The sequence below is a fragment of the Zeugodacus cucurbitae genome, chromosome 5 (assembly GCF_028554725.1).
Source record: "Zeugodacus cucurbitae isolate PBARC_wt_2022May chromosome 5, idZeuCucr1.2, whole genome shotgun sequence".
In the NCBI taxonomy this organism is placed as follows: Eukaryota; Metazoa; Arthropoda; class Insecta; order Diptera; family Tephritidae; genus Zeugodacus; species Zeugodacus cucurbitae.
In genome coordinates this window covers 32,543,518-32,569,134 of record NC_071670.1, presented here as the reverse complement: position 1 = coordinate 32,569,134, position 25,617 = coordinate 32,543,518, and the positions used below count along the sequence as shown (strand labels likewise).

The following is a 25,617-nucleotide window of genomic DNA, read 5'->3' as shown; positions in this document are numbered from 1 at the left end:
AGTTGACCGATTTTGCCCATCTTTGAAAGCATCTTCCTATGGTGCCAAGATTCATCAAGATATCCCAATTTTTACTCAAGTTACAGCTTGCACAGACGGACGGACGGACAGACAGATATCCGGATATGAACTCCACTCTTCACCCTAATCACTTTGGTATATATAACCCTATATCTAACTCGGGTGTTACAAACAACCGTTATGTGAACAAAACTATAATACTCTGTGCCACATGTTGCGAGAGTATAAATATTCCGCCTGAATTTCTTTAAAATACCTATATCAATATTGTTACACTCTACTGACATTGAAAACACACATATATTTCCTAAATACTCCAAATAGCGAATGTGAAGATAACCATCGGTTCACTTTATACATAAAATAGAGATTTGATATTTTCTTCAGAATATTCTGATTTGATGACAAAAATGGGTGAATATCATTTTCCGTTTACATATATTCGGTTTAACACAGCAGTAACCATCATATAAATACTTCGAAATATTTCTGAGAATCGGATCGAATCGTCGCCCTTCCTTTCTCGTACTTACGTGCCAAGCATATTTGTACTGTATTTAATTTTAGTTTGGCAATGCTCTTATTTTTATATATTTTTTGCAGATTTGTTCTTGCGTTTCTTCACTTTGGTATGCGCAATGCTCAGTTCTCTTTCACATTTTAAGCATTTTGTTTTGATACAAAATTTCTCTACTATACACACATGCTACATATATGTACGTACGTACTTGTTTATTCATACCAAGCGCAACTTTCTCCAGCCCGCTGCTTGTGGCTATAATCACCCAACTTCGCTTGGCTGCGCATTTCTACCTTATTGTTTTCCTCAATTTCTCTACCTCATATTCGTACGAGCACATATGTATATAATAATTTATGTATAGTTGTGGCTATTATGAAGATGTCGTTTCTTTACAAGCATATTCATACAAATGAACACTTTTGCTTTTTTTATTGAATTTTCCCTCACCTGACATCGCTTTCTACGAGTTGTCGCGCAAGCGCAATTTGTTGCGTGCTATAGTAGCCTCAGTTATATATCGGTCTTTCTCAAGTGACTACCGCATCGTAAACAAACTTTGACATGCCGCCAGTAAATGCAATCGTTAATGAATTCGCCTAAAATTGCTTATTTATTTATAAATTCGCGCATTAAAGTGGTGTAAAATCAAACTTGTTCGCTCTTATTTAGTATTTTTGTTGTTTGTGCAAACCGAACTTACGCTCACTGTTTCATTGCAATTAATCCGTTTCTCAGACAACTGAAGAAATTGGCCAAGAAACCATATTCTGCAATATCGGCGAAATATCGGTCAGCGTCTTCGGCGTCATCCAGTGATTATCGAATTGTGCACATGAAATAAAGACGCATACAAACATACAATCAAATGCAATAATATCTATCTATTTGATTAAACCCCGTAAGCTCTAATAGTCAGCAAAGTGTGTTGTGTTGTGTAGTCTTTCAGTGTTGTTGTTATTATTACAAAAGCATGTTCGCGAATTCGCAAATCATTTGATTCGGTTGCAGAAATTTTTGTGAATTTTTATTTTTATTTTTTACTTTTAACAACGTGTTTTTTGCTTTCAATATTCGCCTGTTGATTTACAACAAAAAAGTTTTTGTTAGTGTGTAGTAATAAAATAAATAAATAATATTTGTGAACTAATTTGATTCAAAGAAAAACTGTGGGGAAATAACATCACCAATGTGAGTATAACCCTTATTTATGCAAAAATTGATATATCCACATTATGCGTATATATTGTCCATACAGGAACATTTATATATTTACTTTTGTGATCTAGGATAATCAAATAATTTAGACTGTAGCATGGCCAATAAATATGTGTATAAACACGTTTTAGTCAGTTATTAATTATTTTTCCTATGGAGTTGTAAGTTGTTTGGATATTTTGGTGATGTTCGATTTTAAACCTACCTTTTTATATTTCTCCAATCGAATAATTACTCTCTAATAATTACAAAATGTCCATTAAATTCGAAACAAAATTGTGGCTGTTTCTTCCTTATGTTTATCTTTTGATGGAACTGTTTATATTACGGATATAATTTGAAGGGGAGTTATGCTTGGCGTTTTATCTATATTAACTCTGAATGAACATGTATCATAGAAGATACTGTTTCTATTAGATAGATTAGGCTTTTGTACTTTGCGAGATAGGTATATTACTACTATAAGGGCATGAACTATAGATTCTCCTCTCAACTCTCTCGACTGTTTAGCTCTCCAGCTCGTATTGTTTTCTTCAGTAATAGATTGAGCCGAACCGCACCAGTAGATTTTTTACGATTAAATGGTTGCTGAGAAATACCACTAATCGTAAAATTTGTATTTTAAATGGAGTGTTCAAGTGCTAAGCCCGGGTAACGTATAAAAATAGCGTACATGGTATGAATTAAATTATCTATGCCGTAGAAGTGCAGAAGTATTTATGGTATGATTGTCATTTAATATATATACTGAACCTTTATATATTAATATATATACTAACAGAAAATAGTATTGACAGTTGCATCGGTGGGCCACTTTATGTGGTTTACATGGCAGGCGAACGGCACATTTAAGCCGCCACTGGGCTTTCATAACAAACCACAATACACAATATGTGATGAGTGCATGGCACACAAATATTCACTCGAAGCATTCGATCGAACTATACAAGATTTCAAAGACAACGCCCAAGTTTTCGGAGGAACGGTCTTACTGAACGGTCTGGTGATTACCGATAGACTTTGCCGGTCATTACCTACTCTACTTTCGCCCATGATATTAACGCATGTATAAAACAATAATTTTTATGGCAAGACATTGAAACACTGCAATTGGCCAAAAACATGTGCGTACAACTGCAAAATGATCCATCAGCACAAGTATTTTAAAAACAATTGCTGAATATTGAGAATGGTAAAATAGAATTGCAACCATTCTGCACTATTCTTATCAGAAAATGTAAATTAGTTGAGAGAATTCTCTCAAGCATATAAAAAAAAACTTGGATCATAACTGGTTCAGCAACTGGACGATTTTGGCAGCAAAAATGATGGAATCCACCTCGATTATGCAATGGTACACGTTTGGTCAACCAAAAGATCACAAGGAAGAATAATTGAAGAAATAAATTTTGACTGGAAAGTCTAAAGGAGAATTATTCCAATGAAACCGTCAGAATCTACGATATTCAGAAGGCTACAGTTTCCAATTCGTTTAGCATTCGTTATGTCTGTAAAGAAGTTCCAAGGCCAATAAATGTCCGTTACATGTTATCGTGTTGTTTTAAAATATTGGCAAAAAATAAATTTTTAATTCGTGGATTTTAACACCAGCAATAACTTCGCAAACGGAGGAAAAAAGAATTTCCTGCCTCTACTTCACGTACATCATATTGGTTTCAAAGCAAACATAGACTGAGAAGTCTTTGGCTTAACAAAGTAGAATCATAACTTTGATATCCACGTCCAATCGATCATATAACACACAGTAATATGATATGAAAATAATTTAATGAGGATCTAAAAATATATTTTTTTTTAATTTTGTCGGAAGACTGTTCATTTTCGAATCCTTTTGTTTTTACTGAGCAACAACCATTAACCAGGTTATACTCGGTGCATTAACTCCGATTAGTCATTGCATCCATCAAGTGCAAACCTTAAATTAAATTTACTTTTAAGGTACCCCAAAACCATTTCACAACGTTTTCTGGTCCTACTACATATATTGTCATTGTAAATAAAAATATCAGAGATGACGTAGTTGTAGAACCAATAAGGGGATATTGATTGGATGAAATATCATCAAACTTTTACAGTATTCTAGTTAAAGTTTGTACTTTAAGAGAAGAATGGAGATGTTTAGTTTGTGGCGACAAATCAGTCATGCCAGCAAACACTTTTCAGTCCATGTAATAGCATAGAGGGATATTGAGTGTATAAATTCATTCGAGCGGTTTGTCAAGAGATTGCGTAATTTGATTATTATTCCATTGTTCCAAATTTCCGAATTTCAATAAATTTTAATATCTTAAAAAAATATAGAAATATCTTCTGTTGATTTACTGCAGGCACAAGTCATCAACATCTGCCACGAGAATTATTTGGATTTATTTGCATTGACAAAAGGCCTTAATTTAAGCAAATAGCATTACTAATTTTATTGCTGTTAATTAATTTAGCGTTGTCATTTACGAAATGTGCAATAGAAAAACCGCAAATAAATAACACAAGCAAAACATAGAAGCGGTAAAGCGTGGGTAGATCTTTGATAGATATAAAGTATTAGCTAACATCTGCATTTTGTTAAAAGCGTAGTTTCGCAATAGTGCAAATTTGTTAGATGAAGGACAGCGTTGATTTGCGAATGGCATTTTCGCAAACTTAATACAAAAGCTCTTTCCTAAAACTGAGCTGATGTACTAAATAAATAAAATGCAAAAATGGTTTATTGCATTGACACTTCAAGAGCAACATTTTTGCATACATTTTTTGAAGCAGTAATAAATTAAATGAAAATGAAATGAAGGGTACATAAAATCAAGATATAGTTTTAATTAAAAATGAGTGGTTGAAGCGCAAATATTTAGTGACATATCATTCATTTATTTAGACAGGGCTAATGGGCTTGCGCGGCCACTGAGGCAGTAGGATGAAATGTGAGAGGCAATTCAAGGTCATTCAATGTAACCACAGCCAGTAATACTCCTTTTCATACCACAGGCAGGTGTTAAGAGCAGAAGTATAAGTTGCTTCAGGACACTGAAAGTGCAATCATATATCATGTCACTTATTTATTGCCAAAACATAATTAACGTAGAATCAATTGTATATCATTTTATATTACTATGTAAGGAGCGCATATCTTTTGTAGTAAGTGTGTTTAAGCATACAAAATTTTTGTTGGAAATAGTTTGGATAGTGAAATAGTGTTATAATATAGTGAAATAAATAGTGAAATAGTGTTTGGATAGTTTGAAATAGTGAGAACTTGTGGAGTGAAGGAAACACACAAACAATCAAAACGATTCCGATTCAAAGTTCACATATGAGGGCCCTATGTGGGAGTATGGATCCAATCATCTCAAAGGATCCCTTTGCAGGGGATTCTTAATTATTGTTCGACTTTGCGAAGTTCCTGTAGGGCAGAAATACTTTCGAAATTTCTCTTATTTTGGTCGTAGAAACATATGTCATAAATGTATGGTTTTGGTCGGCGACAAGATCCGGATCTACGCACTAATCACACTAAGCTTGGTGTTATTAACTTGTGTCGGAACTCGTTTCTTCATTGAAATTACAATCTACCTTAGAAAAAGTAAAACGCATTTCGGTTACAATCTGGCAATCGTTATTGTTATTTCCTCTGTCACTTCTTTCCTCAGGGTCCCCCAATTACTCAATTATTCGGAATTATTACTTATTGCTCAAATGGACCCTATGTTAGTGTGCCATGTTGTCAGGTTCCAAGCAGATTGTGTGGTGATTCGTGGTTTGAAACTTAAACTGTTGAAAACATCAACACTTTCTGGACTCCAATTAAAAATTCATAATGACATGAAAATTGAGTTGTCAAACAACGAGCTGACATTTAATGCTGAAACATTTAGGTTAACATTTTTATTTTTTTGTTGCTTATAACCCAAAAATTTATACATAATTTGTAGAAAACATAAAGGTGGTGTTAATGTTTTGATATTCCCCTAAAATACCACAAGTTTTAGACTTGTTAACTAAGAGCGGAAAATTACCAAATAAGAAAGGTGAGCAAAAACGAAGTAATTGACACACTTTTACGCCCTTATACATACATATATCTACTATATAGTAGCTGTGTTTTCCAGTTTAATCTCTGTTGCTCCAGTTCAAAGTGTCACTTAATGTATTTCACCAATTGCCATGCTTTCGCTTTACAGGCATCGTGAGAGACATCATTTCGACGAAATTGAGGTAATCGTATATACACAAAACCGACCAACATCGCTATCAGTTTTACCATCTGCCGCACACACACGCAGTCACATGCACATTTGTGCGTACGCACATTCACTCAATTAACTCATTTGCTCAACGACCTTGAGACCATTACCGGTTTCTTGTTTAATTTTTGTTTTCGTTGTTAGATGGTAAAACTTACATACATATATGCATCGGTAAGCCCCGCTAATGCCCTAGCTGCTGTCGTCAACATATTTTGTAATTATTTTTTATATTTTAATGTGTAAAGGTTTGTGTTTGGTCTGGGAACTGATACAGTTCGTTTTTGATTTTTTTGCGGTTTATATTAGTCATTTATGTTGCATATACCTTATAGAAGTAATATACGACAACCTCTGGGACATATCCCAAATTCAGTAACTTTTCTTTTACATATGTCTATCCATTAAGGCATTTCTATGGTAGTTTGCATTATACTGAGGATAAATCTCAAACCCATGTGTTTACTTTGACAGCTTGTTTGAAAGTCATCTAGGAATTTCTTTACCTATATTAAAATCTACCAAAGTATTCATAAAACAAGGTAGAAATTGTGGGTTTTAACAAGTCATTTCAATGAGCTTAATCTGGTTCTCAGTTTTAATGGTAAAATGTTTTTCATTTTGACGAGTAGAGCGGGACATACCGATGGTCTTATATAGCTTATAGATAGTTATTATCTCCATTGCAGATATAAAATTTTATAGCAATTGGCTCGATGCTCTAATATGGTTCATCTTTTGCAATTCTTTTTTTCGAAATTATGCAAATTCATATCGTCACTAAATTATAATATCACGAAATTGCATGGGCGTGTGAAATCTGCTTCAAACCTTCCTCACTGCCATGCGTTTGGTTTGATGGTTTAACCGTTTAGGCGTGGTTAGCCAACACCTAGTCGACTCTTTTTAATGTTGGCTGTTGATCACCATTGCGGTTGAATGCGAAGAAATTAGGTATCTTCGAATTGAAGGTGGTATATACAAAAACGTCTTTTACTTTTATGGACTTAACAACAAAATAATCAAAAGGCCATTTCCGTTGTCTCTCTTTTTGAACAGTTGAACACATTTTTCAAGTGAAATTAAAACATAGAAGTAAATATTGAAACAATTGTATCTAAAAAGAGTAAGATTAAGTAGCCGATATTCAAGGCTAATTTGGTCTGTCCAAAGGCTTCGCTATAATTTATCCATATAACCGCTTGGAAATATTCAAACGTATTTATCCATATATTAGGTTGGCAAATATCTCCCTTCCGCTTTCGTTTGGTCTGGTCATATGGAAGCAGCTCATAGTGGATGATTCCCTTGCAGTCCTACCAAACATACTGCAAAACCTTCCTGGCCTGGACAATGTTTGTTACGACTGACCGGCCTTCTACTACGACCGTTTTCGCTTGATATTGTCGTAAGTGATCCATTTTTCGTCGCCAGTCACTATCCGCTTCAAAAATGGCTCGAGTTCGGTTTTTTTGCGTCAAATCACGCGGCACCCAAACTTCAAGCTTTTTTGTGTATCCAGCCTTCTCCTGGGTGATGTCACGAGATGCCACATGCAGGTCTAACTCGATGTTTTCCATGATTTCAATATTCATATTTATATACTATATATATATATATATATATATTATATAGTTCGAAGTGATAGACTACCATCCCCCAAAACATCATTATTCTCACGAAACGTATTGCATTTAACGAAGGAAAACTTTAAAATAGCGCGAACTTTGGCGTTAGTGAACTCCATGTTTACACGTCTATAACTGTTGAACGCATGCATATCGTCGTTTTGTAGGTTATGTCAAGACCTTTCAAAGATGTATAGTATTGCCAGATACGAGCTCTGTAGCGCTTTATGCATAGCCTCGAAATTCAAAAGACAAAAAGGCGGAAGGGAGATAACCTATTATTATTGATATAAAGTATTTTATACTCCTTTGTTGCGTCTTAAGGTTCCAAATGCGAGCCTGGAACTGTAAGAAATTTTATAAGACAAGGTCAGCGGTTCGGGTTATATTGAATAAACTAGAATTAATCGAGAAATAAAATATAATGCCGATCGTTCAAATTATTATACGGTGATACAATTACAAAAATTGTTGGGAACTAAAAATATTGTTTGGTTGTTCGAAAAAGAAGGGAAAGAGAGCCTGACTGCAACTGCCCGCATCTAGGCCATCATTAGGCCTATTGTGCTCCCCAAAGGTATGATAATAAGCGTCAACTAAACAACTCAAGCGATTTGACGAAACTTCTCAATTTTTTATAATTCCTCTTCGGTTGTAATATTGGGAGCTGTAGAAAGTATCTCTTGTTAACCGACAGAAGGCTGAGCATTCGCCAAGATAATGTTCTAGTCTCATCATTTCTATTTTTAACGAAATCCTACTGGGTGTGTGTAATATGACTTATTAAAATCCACCTTGGAGATCTAATAACAGACTAATTGTATTCTATAAGAAATATGATACAAGTATGTACATATATACATACTTATACCATATGGGTCTATATTCATTTGTCTTTAGTTTTAACATAGGCCATACAGCAAATAAAAATGTATGCCGAATCAAAGGTGAAGGTTCTATGCGCCGATTACATAGTACAACTGTTGTTGGTTTGGTTGCCGCCTTAGTGATACTAATCAATTAGCCTCAATGACTTAAGCAGCTTGAATGTGGCAAGGACTTAAAGTATTTTGTATGTAATGTTGTTTGGCGTCAAAGTTTTAATTGCATTTAAAATTATTGGAAATACATACATACACATTTACACTTCAAATTTGCGGGTATATTAATTGCTTGATGTTATTAAATATGTTTTAATTTGTTTTTGTTTTGCTTAAATAATTGAGTGTTTATTTTAATATCTGTGTAGAGTGAAAAAAATTAAGCTTTTTTGAAATTTTTAGTGATTTTAGGTGCATGCGTAAGAAAACAATTTATTATGGGGACTTAAATCTATTATTAGCAGTATTATAGGTATTTTGTAATACATTTATTAATTAGGAAGATGCAGTTGAAGTTTATTTCTAAGCAAAGTTTATACAGTTTAAGGATTTAGTTCGCAAGATGGCGCTGATTTCAAATTATAACGAAAAAAGAGTCTGGTCGAAGCAGAAGTCTAGACTGGGCCTAGTTTTGAGAAAAATCTATGTTGCCACAATTTTTATATGCAAAATGTTGGGAGAACATTATTATCGCTCTCGATATAATTTGAACTTTAACTTTTGGAGCTGCCTGTCGTAAGTGCTACTAAACGCTGTCGTAAAATTTAAATGTTCTTATATATATATAATTGCAGCATAAATGCAATGCCTATTTTTGCTCAGAACTTGAGCAATTTATTTATTTTTAGCATTAGCACATAACTCTTAAAAACCAACTGCATGCAGTGGAGATACTTTTTGTGCAGCACTTTTAAAGTAGTTTTTATAAAATACTACGCGCTAATACGCATACAAACACAAGTAAATCGTCAGTCCGGTTTGCATTGTTACAAATATTGTCCAAAGGTGATAATCTACTGTGGTATTGAGGCAAACAAGCGGCAGGTAATCAGTGTCATTCGAAAAACAGACATTGATTGTTGTAATTAAAATGTGTAATTATTTTCGTTCTTCTTGTGAAAATTATGAAATACTGTAATTACTGTATAAAAAATGGTAACCTACTAAGTCAACAAGTGCAATTGCAAATGTTTAAATATGAACTTTGTTTTCCCGTGACAGATGAAATGTAGCGCAAGCCATGGACTCTTAGACCCTATAAATTTGCATAAGTTACCCACAAAATAGAGTTGAGCAAAACTTTTGATATCACATATGATATTTATAGAAAGAAACCAGTATTGTTGTTACCCAATAGAAATATGTGAGATGAACAATAAAATTCTCGTTATTACCATCATGTCTCCCCAATATTTTTTTTTAAGTTAAAAGAATATTCTATCTTCTTTCTTTTGTGTGCGTCCATCTATTTGTCATATTTTCCATATTTGAACTGAAGAGGTTTTACGTTTCGGTATTCTACAGTAAATTTTACTGTCTTTTCTCGAACTGTTTATATTCATTAAAGTATTGCGAATTGATTCAGTTTATACCGATTTATGTTGATTAATATCTTGTCCTATTTTGGTTAAAATTCTACTCTCTGTTTAATATTCGTTTATTGACAGGCTTTTTAATTTAGTCTCATCGTTGAATTTACCCAAATAATCCATGGTAAGAGTTTTCGGGGCACATTGGCGTTTCTAATCAAAAACCGACATCAAAGAAAATAGGCGGATACAACACTTACGCCTGAACAACGTTTACAATTTGTTCAACTTTATTACGAAAATTCATGTTCTGTAAAGAATGAGTTTAGTGCATTCAACTTAATCGGTCTACTGAGCGTACTATCTTGAGACCCACCATTCATTATTGGACCATTAGACCACGTCCAGCACACAGTGAAGAAAATATAGCAGCCGTAGCTGAGAGTGTAAGCGAAGACAACAACTCGGATTGACGGATGGAACGACTTAGCGCATTTTACGTCGAGATTTTAAATTGATAACTTGTACCGCTTGTGCAAGAATTGAAACCACTCGACCTTCCCAAGCGACATAGCTTCGCTCTATGAGCTCTTGAAAAGTTTTAAGAAGATCCGACGTTTTCGAGCCAAATTTTTGGCAGCACATTTCTGGGTCGATGGGTATGTAAACAAGCAAAATTGCCACATTTGGGACAGAGAAGAGAGAGACTCAAGAGTCGCCATTTCATCCAAAAAAAAAAAACGATTTGGTGTGGTGTATGTGGCGGTGGAATCAACGGTCCATATTTCTTCAAAAATGATGGCGGTGAGAATGTAACTGTCAATGACGACCGTTATCGCGCCACAATAACCTGAAATTTAAGCTTTTGATCTTTGCGTACATTTGGTTTCAATAAGACGATGCCACTTGGAAATCAACGAATGGACCATCTGAGACGTAGCTGCGGCCACCATTTGAAAGAGATAATCTTAAAAAAAAATGCCAAAGAATGTACTTTCGAATGTTAATAAACATTCCCCATTAAATTAGAATATTCTGTGTTTTTCTCTTTAAAAAATAAGAAACCTTAAAATGGATCACCCTTTATATTGAAAACATTTATTTATTGCAAAATTAGTATTTAGTTAATACTATTTTTTAAAGCTCAACTAAATAAAGCATGTTCTAAACGAAAATATAAAAACAGATTACAAAAACTAATTTGAATTACTGAATTAATTTGAATTAATGATATCAAAAGAACTTATCGCTGATGGAATATTTTGTTGCTTGAACACCGATCTTTCGGTATTGGAAAGGATGGCAGAATTGTATCACTTGGGCAGAGGTCTATTTTGAAAAAAGGACCTATTTTAGTATCGACTAGTTAGGTGTAAGCATTCATCGTATAAGTAAACAGATACCCAGCAATTTAAAATAACCGATATATTCCTACAAAATTGAGTACTGTTGGCCATTATGATTTCATTTGGAGTTAGGAAAGGAGAAACATTATTTTAATAGCGAGTGAAATAAATATGTATGTATTTTTCACAGAGATAAGTGATTAAAAAAATAAATGATACTTACATTAAAAAATTATATATAAAACATTGAATAATTGAAGTATGTACTTTCATACGCTTTGGCAATACTCTGCAGCAAATAAACTAAAAAATTGGTTTAACCAATTAACAACATACTCTTCCAACACCAGCAAGCTGACCACGAGTGATCAATGAGTGAGCTCAGCAAACCGTAACGCTCTTGAGTCGAATAGCTCGTGCCGTTCTCTGCTAGTGTAAAGCAACTAAAATGAGTTGTGAGCGTTGCGCATGCGCAAAACACGACTACTGCTTCAGACAAAAAACGAATGAAGAGCGTCTTTAAGTGTGGCTGTAAGCATATCGGTGTGACTTTTCTGAGCACTATTTTTTACTGTTGCTGCATTTTTGATATTTTTTCACAACCTACTGGCGCTCTTTTAACAACGCTTCACCGCTCTTTATTTGATACGCTTCAACTCACCTATAATCCGCTTGCAAATACCTTGCAATTGAGACTATGACTGCACACCTCCTTCCTCCGCAGCAAGCAACTTGCAAGCGCGTTTGCTTATCCACCCATGGTAAGTTAAGTCTGCGTTTTACTCTTCTGCACATTCGTGTTCCTCTTGGACGCCTTGCAGACAGACAATGTAAAGCGCTACTAAAACTGCGCCAGCTACTGCCAGCCACCAATAACCGAAAACAGGCTGCCAATTGCCAACCAACATCAGCTACCAATGTAAGCGGCCATCGATACACATGCGCACTCACAACAACAAATGAGTACAATACATACATACAAAAGTATCACACCAAAACTGAGTTGGCGCTTGCACCGTTTCGGCTCTTGGCCGACTAACTTGCCTTCAAGGTATGCACTATTGTTGTTGTGCCTGGTGTTTGGGGGCTGTTGTAAGCGATTTTTGGCCACTGCTAAATCACCGAAGTTGCTTTCGTCTGCAGTCATTTGCTTAAAGTTAGTGAACGCGCTAATATCGTGTGCGTCCTGTTATAACGCTAGTGTTGCCGTAGCTGTCCGTTGTGCCGACGAGTTGAGTGTGCTTCGATATTGTGGTACGAGTTTAAGTTCATACAAACATTTCATTGTTTCCAATTTTGCATTATTTGCATTTGTGGGTTTTCTTTTCTTTAAGCTGGAATGCAATGCATATTTGAATTGTAGGCTTTTTGCTTGAAAAAAAAATAAAATAATTGCTTTTGAATTTCAAATTTATAACGCTTCTGAAGTACTATCATAGTTGTTGGAAATAAATTTAGGCTTTAATATCTGGTGAAGATATATATGTATGTAGAAAAGTGAAATTGAAGAACGAAATTTTATGTTAGTACCATTGTTATCTTCATTAAAAAGTGTTTAAAATTAGTTTTTAAAGCGAAAAATTCACTTAATCTGATAAATAATTATATCAAGTTGTGTTCCCTCGTCGTATTACGGATATCTTACGTATGTTTTACAAAATTATTACTGAACTTGCGTTATAAGTAACTAAATAGTTAATTTAGCGAGCGCTTTATATAAGTAATATACATAATACGTTGTAGAGACTCTCCGTAGTTCCTACAGATTTGTTCTGTAACAGCCTAAGAACTTTCTCTATAATCGTTGAAAAAAATAATGTATGTAGAATCTATGGGCTGTAGGTAATAAATGTATATAAACTCTAGTTTCTCTTTATCTTCACTTATCCTTTTGTTCTTCACTTTTCTATTTAGCCATTTTCAATAGAAATTGTAAGCTTAAAGAACAATAGATCATACATAATATTTGTATTATTGCTGTAGTTTTGGAGAAAAAAATTGTTAAATAATCTCCACTTCTAATCTTATTAATTGTGTAAAATAAATTAAATTTGAACCTTTCTATTAACTTTAGCTTAATTGTTCTAGATTATATATGAGTGGTTAAAAGTAGAAATAGCTTAAATGAATTTAAGTTACTGAGGGTTTTTTATTGCAATACTGTCCAACTGACTCAAAACACAACTTTGAGACTGAAACTGAAACTTTGAGACTTTATGCTTAAACAATACTTATCCTAACTTAAGTCGACTTAAGCCACTTTAAAATATACACTTATATTATTTTTATCTTTCAGTAAATATAATAATTGTATATATATATATCAGAAGAAAACTTGCACCATATTATGTTTTTCAAAAAACAAATGAATATACATATATTCAATATTCTTGTTCATATGGTGTAAGCCTCAATCTATTTAAAGCTCTTTACTAGTATATTAAAGTATAAAATATTAAATTCTTAACTATCTTTCCAGATTCTCTTCAACTCCCTCTCTTCACCTGCAGAAATACTCACTCATCCCTCTGACATAACAACGTCTAGTAAACCAAACATAAACAGCCAAAAAATGCAGTCACTTCGGTGCAGTTTGGGTCTTTTCCTCGTCTTTATCATCTGTCAGACTAGTCTGGCGGTGCCTGCTTTGCGTGTCAAACGTCAACCTGATGATCTGCTCTCACTGGAGGCGGATAGTGCGGATGCAATCAATAGCGATTTGAATCCTATAAATGCTGAGGTAATATACGCTAGTTGTTAATTGTAGAAAGAAAATTAAGTGGCGAAAAATATTGCTGCAGCAATTCGTTATGCAGCATCATCATGCAACAAGCTTGCCTCGTGGCAAGTGCCGCAGCAGCTGACCATATTTTTGTGGACTGCCACAACTGGTTTTTCAACAGCTTACACTGTGGCTATTTGTTGGTGTGCCACAAAGTGCATATGTATTCAATTTTGCTTAAAAATTGTTGGTATTGTTGTACAGTGGGGTTATTTAGATGAATGGTTTGCCTTTGTCCGTGTCAGCGTGTATGTTTGATTGAAAAAGAAGGAAACGCTTAGCTGGTGGTTTACTGCTGACGAATAGTTACAATTGCAAGCACAAATTTACATGTATTTGTAAATATATAAGTACCTTATATACAAGTGTATATATATACTGTGTAGCACTCATTATTTGCACTGCAGGAAGTAAAATCTTTAATTTACATTGTTACAGTGTTTAGTGCACTGTCATTATTTTGTTCATGCTTTACATGAGATTTCGTGAAAGGAGTGCCATTTTTACTTTCTTTCACTTTTTGATGTCTTCAAAGTGTTGGCTGAAAAAATTCGAATTTTTAAAATTATACATTTTTATTTTATGAACAGTGTATTGAACCAACCCAATGTAATTATTAAAATTATTTCATTCAATATATCTGTATATAAATGTTTAACTGCGAAATTAGTTTATCAAACAGCTTTAACTAGAGTCACAGATATATTAAAAGACAAGTGTTACTGTTTCGTACTTATTCAGTTTTTATTAAATATAATCTAATGCATATTTTGATTGATAGATTTGTAAAAATTCTAGGTTTGTTCTTTTAAAGGGGAATCAAAGAACATCTAAGGCAAGCGCAAGTACTTAATTGCAAAGCATATTCTAGTGTAGTGGTGTATTTTCAAAAACTCAATTTTTAAAAATTCTATTCATGAATAGAATTTCATAATTTAAATAAAGCGAACAACTTGTAACCTTCTCAAAGTTGTCAAAAGAAGAATTGGAAATTGTTGGATCAATATTTTCTGTTCTGCAGATTATTTTAAAAATCTGGATGTTATAATGTCATTAAGTCTAAGGCTCTACGACAAAATCGATTCTTGTACTCAGAGTATTGGACTATTTTTTCGAGAGATGGAATCATAAGCATACAAATTATTATTATGTTTTTGCAGTTTGCCTCAAAAATCGTAATGTCATGTAAGTTACAAAAAAAAAAAAAATAAATACCCAACCAAGTGTTGTTAGGTCTACAAATTGATCGCCGGAATTTTTTTGTAATAGATATATCCAATCTTACTGGTATTAAATTGACGGAAAGGCCACATCGTTTCAAAGAATATCGATTTTGTAATATTATTGAACATAGATGTTATCGATATACCACTGAAAAACTGAACTTATAATTTTGTGTTAAAAATTTCTTTTTTCATTCAAAACAGTTCTCAGGGTATTGGCATATTCTCCGCTCAGAGAAAAATATTGCATTGATATCTTTCAATCGTATGTTGTCTCGATGATGATGTTCAACTAAACTTATTCTCTGGACTTTTTTAATATTTTCTTTCATAAAAATCTATTGTGGACGTTAGTCTATGGTCTTCATATGAACTTGGCAAACCTCGATAGCTGTGATTTTTTACACGTGCTTTTTGAAGGTTAGGTCTAACTTCAAACCATGAACATTCAATTCGAATGGCTCTCTCTTATAAAAACAATTCAAAATTTTAAGCACGCTTTGTATATTATTAGCGCAGCTTTTTACCGCCGTTATGCATTTAATTTATATTTAACATTTTTTTAATAATAAAAGTTAATTTGTATGCTCTGCTAGTATTTTCGATAAGTATTTTCTCATAATTTTCGGTAGACATTTTTAGTTTTAATGCACAGCAGTGTTTATATACCGCCCGCATGGTTTCTATTGCCGCCAAAATGTTTTTAGTCATTGCATTTCGCAATCACCGCTAAAATCAAATTTATGGCAGACTCGTAAATAAATCATTTTAACTAAGTACACATATGAAAGTCACGTACGTACGTGTATGAATGCATGGAAATGTACGATAATAAAACAAAATATTGAATCACATACGAAAATCAATCATAAAAGTCATTAACACTTGTTGGTCAAGCACAAAAAACCACAACAACAAGCAAAATAAATATGCACTATGCCAATATATGGGTGAAAACAGTAAAAATGACATACCTACAATTATAAAAAATGAAAAAAAAAACTTTACAACTCACGCACGACCTTGACGCACACTTATATATGTACTGATAATAATAAAAGAAGAGCAAGACAAAATGACATGAATGCTTTGAAATTTAAATTTTTAATTCAACATTGAAAAACTAAAATATTTCTCACACCAACTAACAAACTGAACGACATCAAATTAAAGCTAGCAAAGGTATCCACGGTGATTTGTTGTTGTTACGTGTGTAGCTATGTAAACAAGTGTCCAAGCGTTGAGCTGACCATCGATGTGCGCAACCACGACACCAAGCCATCAAAAGCGACCTATGACAACAAATACGAAAATACGAAAATGAAAACCAAATAGTAAAGAGCAACATAGCAAATATGTCTGTGGTACATGCATACATACGAAATGGAAAGTGAAAGAAGAGCGAAGAAAGAAGAGTGTGTAAAAGAAAGAAGCGTGAAGAGCGCAGAAGCGTAGACCTGTTGAGTGTAATATTATTCAAGCGCATGCTTGAGACCATGCGAGAGCCGAAAAGCTCACATACACATTAAGATGTTGAATTAAAAAGGAAAACAAAAATCGGCTGGCACAAATATTATAAGAAATTATTATGCAATTTCATTTCATGATGACGCACTGGGCAGCAATAAACTCCCACAGAGTGGTAAAGCAACGAAACCGTTGTAGCGAAGACAGGTATCATGAAAAAGCGAAAAATGCGCTGAACTAAAAATGTGGGATATAAAAAATTAAAATTAAAATAGTAACTTGCTTTTTGAGTATGAAATAATCGCAAACTCTAAATTTTGAGTTTAATTACTTAAACTTGTATTTTTTACTGGAAATTTTACTGCATAATTGATAATAAAAGCTTAGCTTATATTTAACAATCCAAAAGTAACTGTTAAGTAATTCTATTAACATTTATGTTGCGTATACGCCATGTCACTTCTTCTATTACGTCTCACATATTAAGTTTGGACATGCTTTGAACTTCTAAATTTTTTTTTTAAGTAATTCTATTAACATTTCTGTTGCGTATACGCCATGTCACTTCTTCTATTACGTCTCACATATTAAGTTTGGACATGCTTTGAACTTCTAAATTTTTTTATTTTTTCTTTATAAAAGCATTCTGCACTCAACTAGTATATTAAATGTGAAAAAAATAATACCGTTAACTCCTCTCGGCTACAATTAAAACTAGTTAATTATTGGCTGCTGTTGAGAGTGAAAAAATGTATACAATATAAACAATTTATAGTATTTTATGTATTCTATATAGCAGTTAGTTTTAGTTGCCTTTTAATGTTTGGTGCTAAAATTTTTAATTTGTTTTTTTACAAACTGCAATTATAGATGTAATTGTTGGCAATGTTTATTGGATTCATATGCTGAAAGCTTTTGTAGCCTTCGCAGTGCCTTTCAAACTCGATTTTACGCATTTTGTTTGAAGTTTAAAGGTCATCTCTTGTTTATTCTACTTTCTAAGTATATACCTATATTTTGTTGCCAGTTCAAAGTCTCTAATTAATAATCTAAAATATAAGAAATTCATGTTGGTGGGTTCTCGGCAGAAAATATCATACCGCTGAATATTTATAGTGTTTATATACCCATTTGAAAAATCTGCTCTTAAATCAATAATTTCGACTATAGATTTCTGAAAAACACTAAAGAGAAAGATATATATATATATACTCGTATATATAAAATATGTAATATGTGTATTTTTCACAAATTAAGTTTACTTAGTATATTGTTAATTACGAAATTAAAAATAAAAAGTATTATAAATATTTTTGAACAATTAAACCAATAATTGTTATCCATCTTATTTACTGGATAGTTTTTAACATACCACAAATATTTATTGTTGGAGCTTAATTAATTACGATGACTTAATTAATGTCTTAATTGTTCCAACTAATTGTACTATTATATTTGAATAAGGTATCGTGTTTTAATAATCGATGCGCCAAGATGTAGGCAACACTAATTATTATTATTTAATTTATCTTCAGAAACAAGTAAGGTTGATTTCAAAATTTGTACTGAGCTAAAATGTTTCAATATACATATACAACATACTATCGTTTCTACTGCATAAGCCTTGATTTTATATAATAGTTGTCTAATCATTGTACAACTCAACTGAACGTAATTGTAATGTAACGTATTATTCATTTGCTTTACAAAATTAATTTCGTTGAATACTTTTGATTTGAAAACAAGTTTCACGCTTAACGAAAGACGCCTTTACAGTCTCATGTAATGATAGAACTAAACTAGCAGACTTCAAGTGTCAACAGCTGTGTCACAATTGAATTAAACAAATCTTGACAAATTAAATTCAATTTACTAAGTCAAGGTGCTTAAGTTCAACTGTAGTCAACAGTTAATCGAAACATTTTTAATTTATGGAAAATATAATTTGTTATGTTAACCATCGATTAATAAGTCAACAGCTTTTAGCAATGCTTTGGAATTTGTTGAAAATGCAATTGAAATATTTAAAAAATGTAATCTTTTGTAATAAAAAATTTCAATGCCAATAAAGTTGACTGCGTAACCTTCAAAATTAATTCAGAGTTTAAACAAAGCAGTACAAATGAGTTGATTATTAAATTCTAATTCTAACTATATGGAAGCACCCATTTTTAACTATATACAATGACAAGTTAGCTTTAGCTTAGACTTAATTAATGCTTATATTTGTTCTATTTATATTTTATTTTGATCGTAACCAGTTTTATAGAAGACAATGAGAGATTGTGGCATACGCGCTTTATACTCTACTCTCCACACCATGATAAATAATTACATGATTGAGGCACCAATAATTACTGAGCGCTGCTTTTGTCTTAACTAAAACTTTATGACACTGCTAATTTGTTGGGCAATAAGATAATATGTTTTCAAAAATTAGCAAATATCATGTTTCTGTTTCGCATTTTTGTTTCATATCATATAGTATTTCTTGCCGCTTGTGCAATTATTTATATTTTAACTGGGTCAAGTCGAACGCGAGTAGCGCATATTATAAGAGATGGATCGAGAAAAAAACACATATCTAAGATTGAAACAAATTACAAAAAAAACACGCTTAAACAAGATTATGCACAGATCATGGTTTGTTTGTTTTTTGAAATGAATGTAAACTTGAAACCGGATTTTTGTAGCGCTGCTATAGGTGATATGACACAGTCAAACTATAAATCGGTCACTCACCGTATGCATTAAGCCAAGTGGTGGGTTAGTGGTCACTTTGGTGCTATCTAACGATAATTGCCGATTTATTGAATAGGAAAAAATAACTAACTCAACTTCACGAACTTTGAACTGCATGCATATTTAGTTAGCTTAATATTATACAATTTGAGCTGCATAATAGCTGAAAATTGCTGCAAAAGTTTTTGCATTGATTAAATCAATATTTCAACAGTATTTGCGAAATTGTGCAACGACCTTATTCGCTTGATACTTGGCTAGGTCAATTGTGTTGCCACTTGCATATTTTTAGCGGCCATTAAAGACATGTATTTATGGCTGTATCAAAGTGCAAATGTCGGCGATTTTATGGCAAATATATCTGCGCTTTGTTTTTAGTGATTTGCAATTGACAGGTTTTTTTGCAATTTATGAAAGCATAAGCCTTACATACACAAACACACAATTTAGCAAAGAAATTGAGCCATGTGAGTTCAAACTGCATTTTTTTTAATGAATTGCGATTTTCTAAAGCAATATTTAACACAATTTCTGATTATGGTTTTACAGGCAGTTTCAGGCGATGATCTTGAGCGCAATAAAAGAAAATTACCCGAAGCGACATTCGAAGCGAAAAACGCCGTGCTGGGATTTGTCTTTGGTGTAAGCCTTACTTAGCAAATATTTGTAATTTATTTTATATCTACAATAATTTCATTGCACAGAAAATCGACAACTTCCTCGACACCAAAACACGCGTCATCGAGCAGCTGGATCGCGCCAACATCGAGAAGAACAAGCAGTGGGACATTAAGAATCCCGTACCGATTAAGGACTTCCAAACGCTCGTCACCGCCGTCGTTTCACCGAAAATACGCACCCTAGGCAATATTGCCAACGATTTGACCACTGGCGTGTTGACCACAATCACCGCTTTCAGCGGTTCTTCAGCGGGTAATGGCAATTCGAATCCAAATGCCGGACTGGGCAATATTGTCTCGAAGTTCCTCGGCTTCTCTGGCCCAATTCTGCAAGGCTCTGCAGCTGGTCCTGCTGGTGGTGGCACCACAGCCGCGCCAGATTCGGACGAGGCTGGCTATTAGTTGCAAGGAGTTGCAAGTGGCTGCTGTGATGTTAACTAAAATACATATATATTCATATATGTATGGAGGCATATGCGAATATGTACATATACATATTTAAATATATTCTTAAAAAACCCTTCCCTGGCTATACTACAATTCAATAGAGAATTATTGTCAAATATGCGCTGCTATTGAAACATCGATCCACACACATTTTAGAATGCACTTTCATCGAGAGACACACACATACATAACTAAACACATGTACAAAGGCAAAGCGCGCACACATACTCATGCAAAAATGCGTATTTTATATACAAAATTTCTACAATATAACCCATATAAACTTCAAAATCAATATTTTGTATTCTTTTTCTACATACCTATGTACATAATGTATCCTTTTTTGTCTTACAACTAAGCTCTCATTAAACTCTGTACCGTATAACAATTTATTTTATCTTATAAGCGAATTATTGTCGATTTGATATTTTGTATATTTTCAAAAACAAAAAATTCGAAATTTTTTTTCTTATATATTTTCTTTGTTCTTTTTATTTTTAATTTAATTTAAGTATTTTTACGTTCCCATTGCATACGATTGTAAAACCATATCATTAATAACTGTAAATAATTGTACAGGATTTAAATAAATCATACGATATATATTTGGTTTTCTGAAAATCGTGTTTTTATATAATTTATTTCAAGTGATTTTTTATAAATAATATATTTTACAAACAAATATTTTCCTAAATGTTTATACATGCACCCATTAGTTTTAATTTGAGTGAATCTTTTATAATCCTAGGGAAAAGGAAACTAATTTTCTCAAAATTTTATAATTTTTTTAAACGAATGGCATGGCCGATGGTGGTAGATATATAAATATACTATACCCTTTTCTAGAATATCTTTTGTTGGAACCTATATTTGGCATTGAAAATTTTCATAAAAAAGTTAGTTTCTAATTTAACAATTTGGAACTTAAAATCTCCTTATAAAAATGGATTTAAAAAATCTATAAATAATCGTATCGTTAGAGAAATTACTTAGAAAATTATGATGAAAATTGTCTTTTCTTTCCTTGCTTTTTAAAATGTATTTATATACATACATAGAATTGATATGCCCAATAAAAACTCAAACGCTTCGGTCGGCCTAGTAGATTCTATTGACTATCTATATTTCTATCGACATTTATAGCCATACTTCCGCCACCAGGCTCGCGGCAATCCCAAGAGTTCCATATTGATATTAGAACATACACACTTCAGCGGCCACTAGCCAACGGAGCGAGTCTATTTTCTTGCAATTATTCTAGAAATTATATTATTGTGTTTTTCCAACGTTTGTTCAGTGTAAAATGTATATTCAGCTTTCATTTGGATTAAAACCCCCTGATATTTCTTGCTCTTATTCCCTATTTACTATCTCCAGCAAATACGACAATTTGAAAATTTAATTTGACTTGGAAGATTTTATGTGGACCTTTGCCTTATAAAGTCATTGCAACATATATAATATCTAACCTATTGTTGAGGTCTATGATTTTTATGCGGAAGCCTATTGAACGGTATAAATCTCCTATATAATTGCCCTATTTCTATCAACAGATTTCAGTGCCTACAAGTATTATTTAGATAAGGAAAGGCACTTTTAAGAGAAATATAAAGTATATATTTTCTTTAAGTCGATCAGAATCTATGAAAATCAATGCCATTCAATTAGAACAGTTGTCAGTCATTGCAGAGTCTAAACGAATTTTGGTAATTAAAAATTTATGAAACCATTGTCTCATTTGATAAATCTGCCGCATACTATATTGAGAATTTGTATCTCTGATCCGGTTAATCTCCCAAACATCAATTGTTTTATATGTATTTATTTTCAGATATTAATTTTATATATCCAAATATTTTCTAACTTTATCATATTTCACCAGCTACTTTGATTGCATTCATTTACTTTCTCCCTTTTTCTTTTTAATCATTTTAATATTATATTATCTGTTTTTTTTTTTTGCATTTCAATATTTTCAGTTAACATCGCTGAAAACCAGTCGTCTAATACGTCCATCCCGAGCTACTGGTAACTCTAACAATAAATATGATGACGTACCGGAATTCGATAGAAAGCAAGTGTCTTTGGACTTTCCAGAAGAACTTTTCAACAAGTCGTTTGCAACTTTGACCAACATATCCAAATCGTTCTCAAGGCTTATTATGGTAAGTTTATAAATGAAATTAAAAGCATGCCGACGTCAAATTAAGCTCGGTTGTTAGATAAGGGCACCACTAAATTTGCAAGCTCAAGTTAAAATTAGCTTTTTACTGCCGATGTAAACTACTAAAGCAAGCTTTTCAACATAAAGCTTTATAAAGCAAAGCTTTATTTGCAGCAAAATAACTGTTAGTTGAGTAAGGTTTTAAGCTTTCTAAAAGCTTTTTAACAGCCTCTGTAATCAAGCATAAATGAACTGATTATTAGGTTAATGGAATTTATTTGTACAACATAAATTTTTGTAACATTTTTGCATACATTTTATGGATATAATTCAACAATAAGTTACTGGTATATACTGGTATATATATTAAAAATTTTGGTAAAATTTATGCATACATTTTACCGAAATTGTTGCTTTCAAATATAAATTCCAAATATGTAAAAATCTTTTAAATGTATCTCAAACTTTCCAGGTTGACATATCAAACTAAAATATAACAAATAATATTTCCAATACTTTTTCTAAAGCGTATTCTTGTTCATAATCAAATATCTTTTTATTACAGAATTCTGCTCGTCGTTACTCACGTTTTGTTTTATTCTTCAAACCTGTATTTGGCGACGCACTGGTAGTCAAGGGATGGGAAGATCCAACTACGACAACAACTACCCCAAAGCCGAGAACCACCACAACTTCGGAAAATCCACTTGATTCGCTCAATGAAGTATAAGTTTTCCATGTTTTATGTAAATTTTAAGCGCATTTAATATTTAAAGTTACGAATTTGATTTTGTACAACAACATCTTTTATTATACTATTATTTTAAGGAAATATTTATGGATAACCGGATATTAATTATATAGAAATATTAAAGAAAATGGAAAATAAAGGAATAAAATTGGTATATGGCAATTGGTTTATAAATTTGCATTAATATTTCATTTATCTTACTTTTAACATTTCCGGCTTATTATCGGCATACGTTAACAAATTAGAAAGCTACGAGCTCTACTCATATTAATTCTTCTCTAATTAGATACTTAAATAAAAAGATAGTGTGCTTTCAACATCGAAGTATTCTGTGACGAGTGGCTCGACAGCTAATGTTAGACTTAGATTTCTTATTTAGAAAGATATTATCATTCTCTTCTAAGCTTATTTTTTTGGTTTTTGTGCTAATGATACAACCTAAGTTTATAAGATTAGAACTGAGTGAGATCTGAGAGGAAAAAGGTTAAGCTTTCTCAGAACTGATTTCCGGATTTCTGTTGGTTGGTTTTCTCGCTGTAATGACAGCAAATACCCAATAGGAATACTGCCGAGTAGACACTAGTTGGACGGATAAAACGTCGAGTCCGTTCCGGTTACGTAATACCGACTTTCGTAGGAGTGACTTTCCGTGACTGCGCAATCGATAATTGGAGTAAATATTTAGATATTTCACTTATTATTAACATTCAAAAGATGGTTTTAACGGATCAAAGATAATGATTGATTGATGTGAGAAATGAAGAACGTAAAAGAAGACACGGCAAATTCGGTTCAGGACACAATAAAAGTACTTGGCTAGGAGCTCTTATGCCACCTGCTGTATTCACCAGTCTTGGCCCCTTCTGATTACCATTTGTTTTGGTCGATGGGACACACAATGGCTGGGCAGCACTTCGATTCCTAGGCAGAAATCCAAATTTGGGTCTCTGATTAGTGTTCAAAAGACAAACGTTTCTATTGGCATGGTATCCACAACTTGACAGTGAGGTGGTCAAAATGTGTAAAAGCCAATGGCCAATACTTTGAATGTTTTTGTACTTTCCAAATCGAAATTAGTATTTCATCTTAATAAAAAAACGATTATTTCATAACTGAACAATGAAACTTGTTGAAATTAAGTATATTTTATTCAATCTCTCAGTTCCAACGCAAAAAACACATTAAATCGGCCAATGGTTTTCCTTAACCTCTATATACCGATTGATTCGATTTATATCGATTTGGACTTTCACATATATCGTTATGAAATCGGGACATATTGATCAATTAAGCGGCATCGAATTAGCTTATTTGATTTTGTAATGCACTTGACTATGCACACTATAAGTACAGCTTTGAGTGAAAGTATTTATAGAGTTCAGAGAACGACGTTGCGTTTTCTTGACTAATCGTTGATGTTGTCTACTGGCACATACCTCCCATAAAAATCTCAATCTTCTTTGGTAAATTTATGTTTCACCTACCCATGTCAAGTTGACTTGGATTGTTATAAAATAAATTCTTATTATTTTTCATAAAATATTTCTTATTTCCGCTTACCTATATTCATTACTCGTTTTCCACTCAATCACTGCACCGCAGTAAAATCGTACTACTCGTTTATATATCTATACATATTGATGTTTATTTGCTGACTCTTCCATTGAATTGCAACCACTTCAGCTTGCCTCAAAGTCTCGGCCACTCAAAACATAAGTATATAAGCAAATAGCGACGTTGGCATAAGTTTAAACAAAAATAATATCAACATTTGTAAATGTTGAAAAACGGAAGACACAACTAAAAAACTAAGAGTAAAATAATATGCAAAGCAACACAAATTGTTATAAGAAAATTGCAAGTGGCCATAAACTTGCTGCGAAATCGGATGTGGAAGTGGAAGCTGGACGCCAGGCAGTTAGGAAGTTGGAGAACCGAAAGCAAAAGCGGCGACAGACACCA

General features: G+C 32.9%; 1 protein-coding gene across 3 annotated transcripts; it reads left to right on the top strand.

Moving 5' to 3' along the window:
• The first annotated feature begins 1,079 nt into the window (after nucleotides 1-1,079).
• Nucleotides 1,080-23,829, top strand: LOC105213925 (uncharacterized). 3 transcript variants are annotated; one of them, XM_011187042.3, is made up of 4 exons: nucleotides 1,080-1,732; nucleotides 13,879-14,139; nucleotides 20,163-20,255; nucleotides 20,318-20,985. In XM_011187042.3, the coding sequence occupies exons 2-4, from the start codon at nucleotides 13,972-13,974 to the stop codon at nucleotides 20,693-20,695; spliced, it is 639 nt and encodes a 212-aa protein (XP_011185344.2). In that variant the 5' UTR covers nucleotides 1,080-1,732; nucleotides 13,879-13,971; the 3' UTR covers nucleotides 20,696-20,985. The 3 variants fall into 3 exon arrangements, with proteins under 3 accessions (XP_011185344.2, XP_011185345.2, XP_011185343.2); XM_011187043.3 differs by lacking the exons at nucleotides 1,080-1,732; nucleotides 20,163-20,255; nucleotides 20,318-20,985 and adding exons at nucleotides 12,400-12,653; nucleotides 22,720-22,905; nucleotides 23,470-23,829; XM_011187041.3 differs by lacking the exon at nucleotides 1,080-1,732 and adding an exon at nucleotides 12,493-12,653.
• The last annotated feature ends 1,788 nt before the right edge of the window (nucleotides 23,830-25,617 follow it).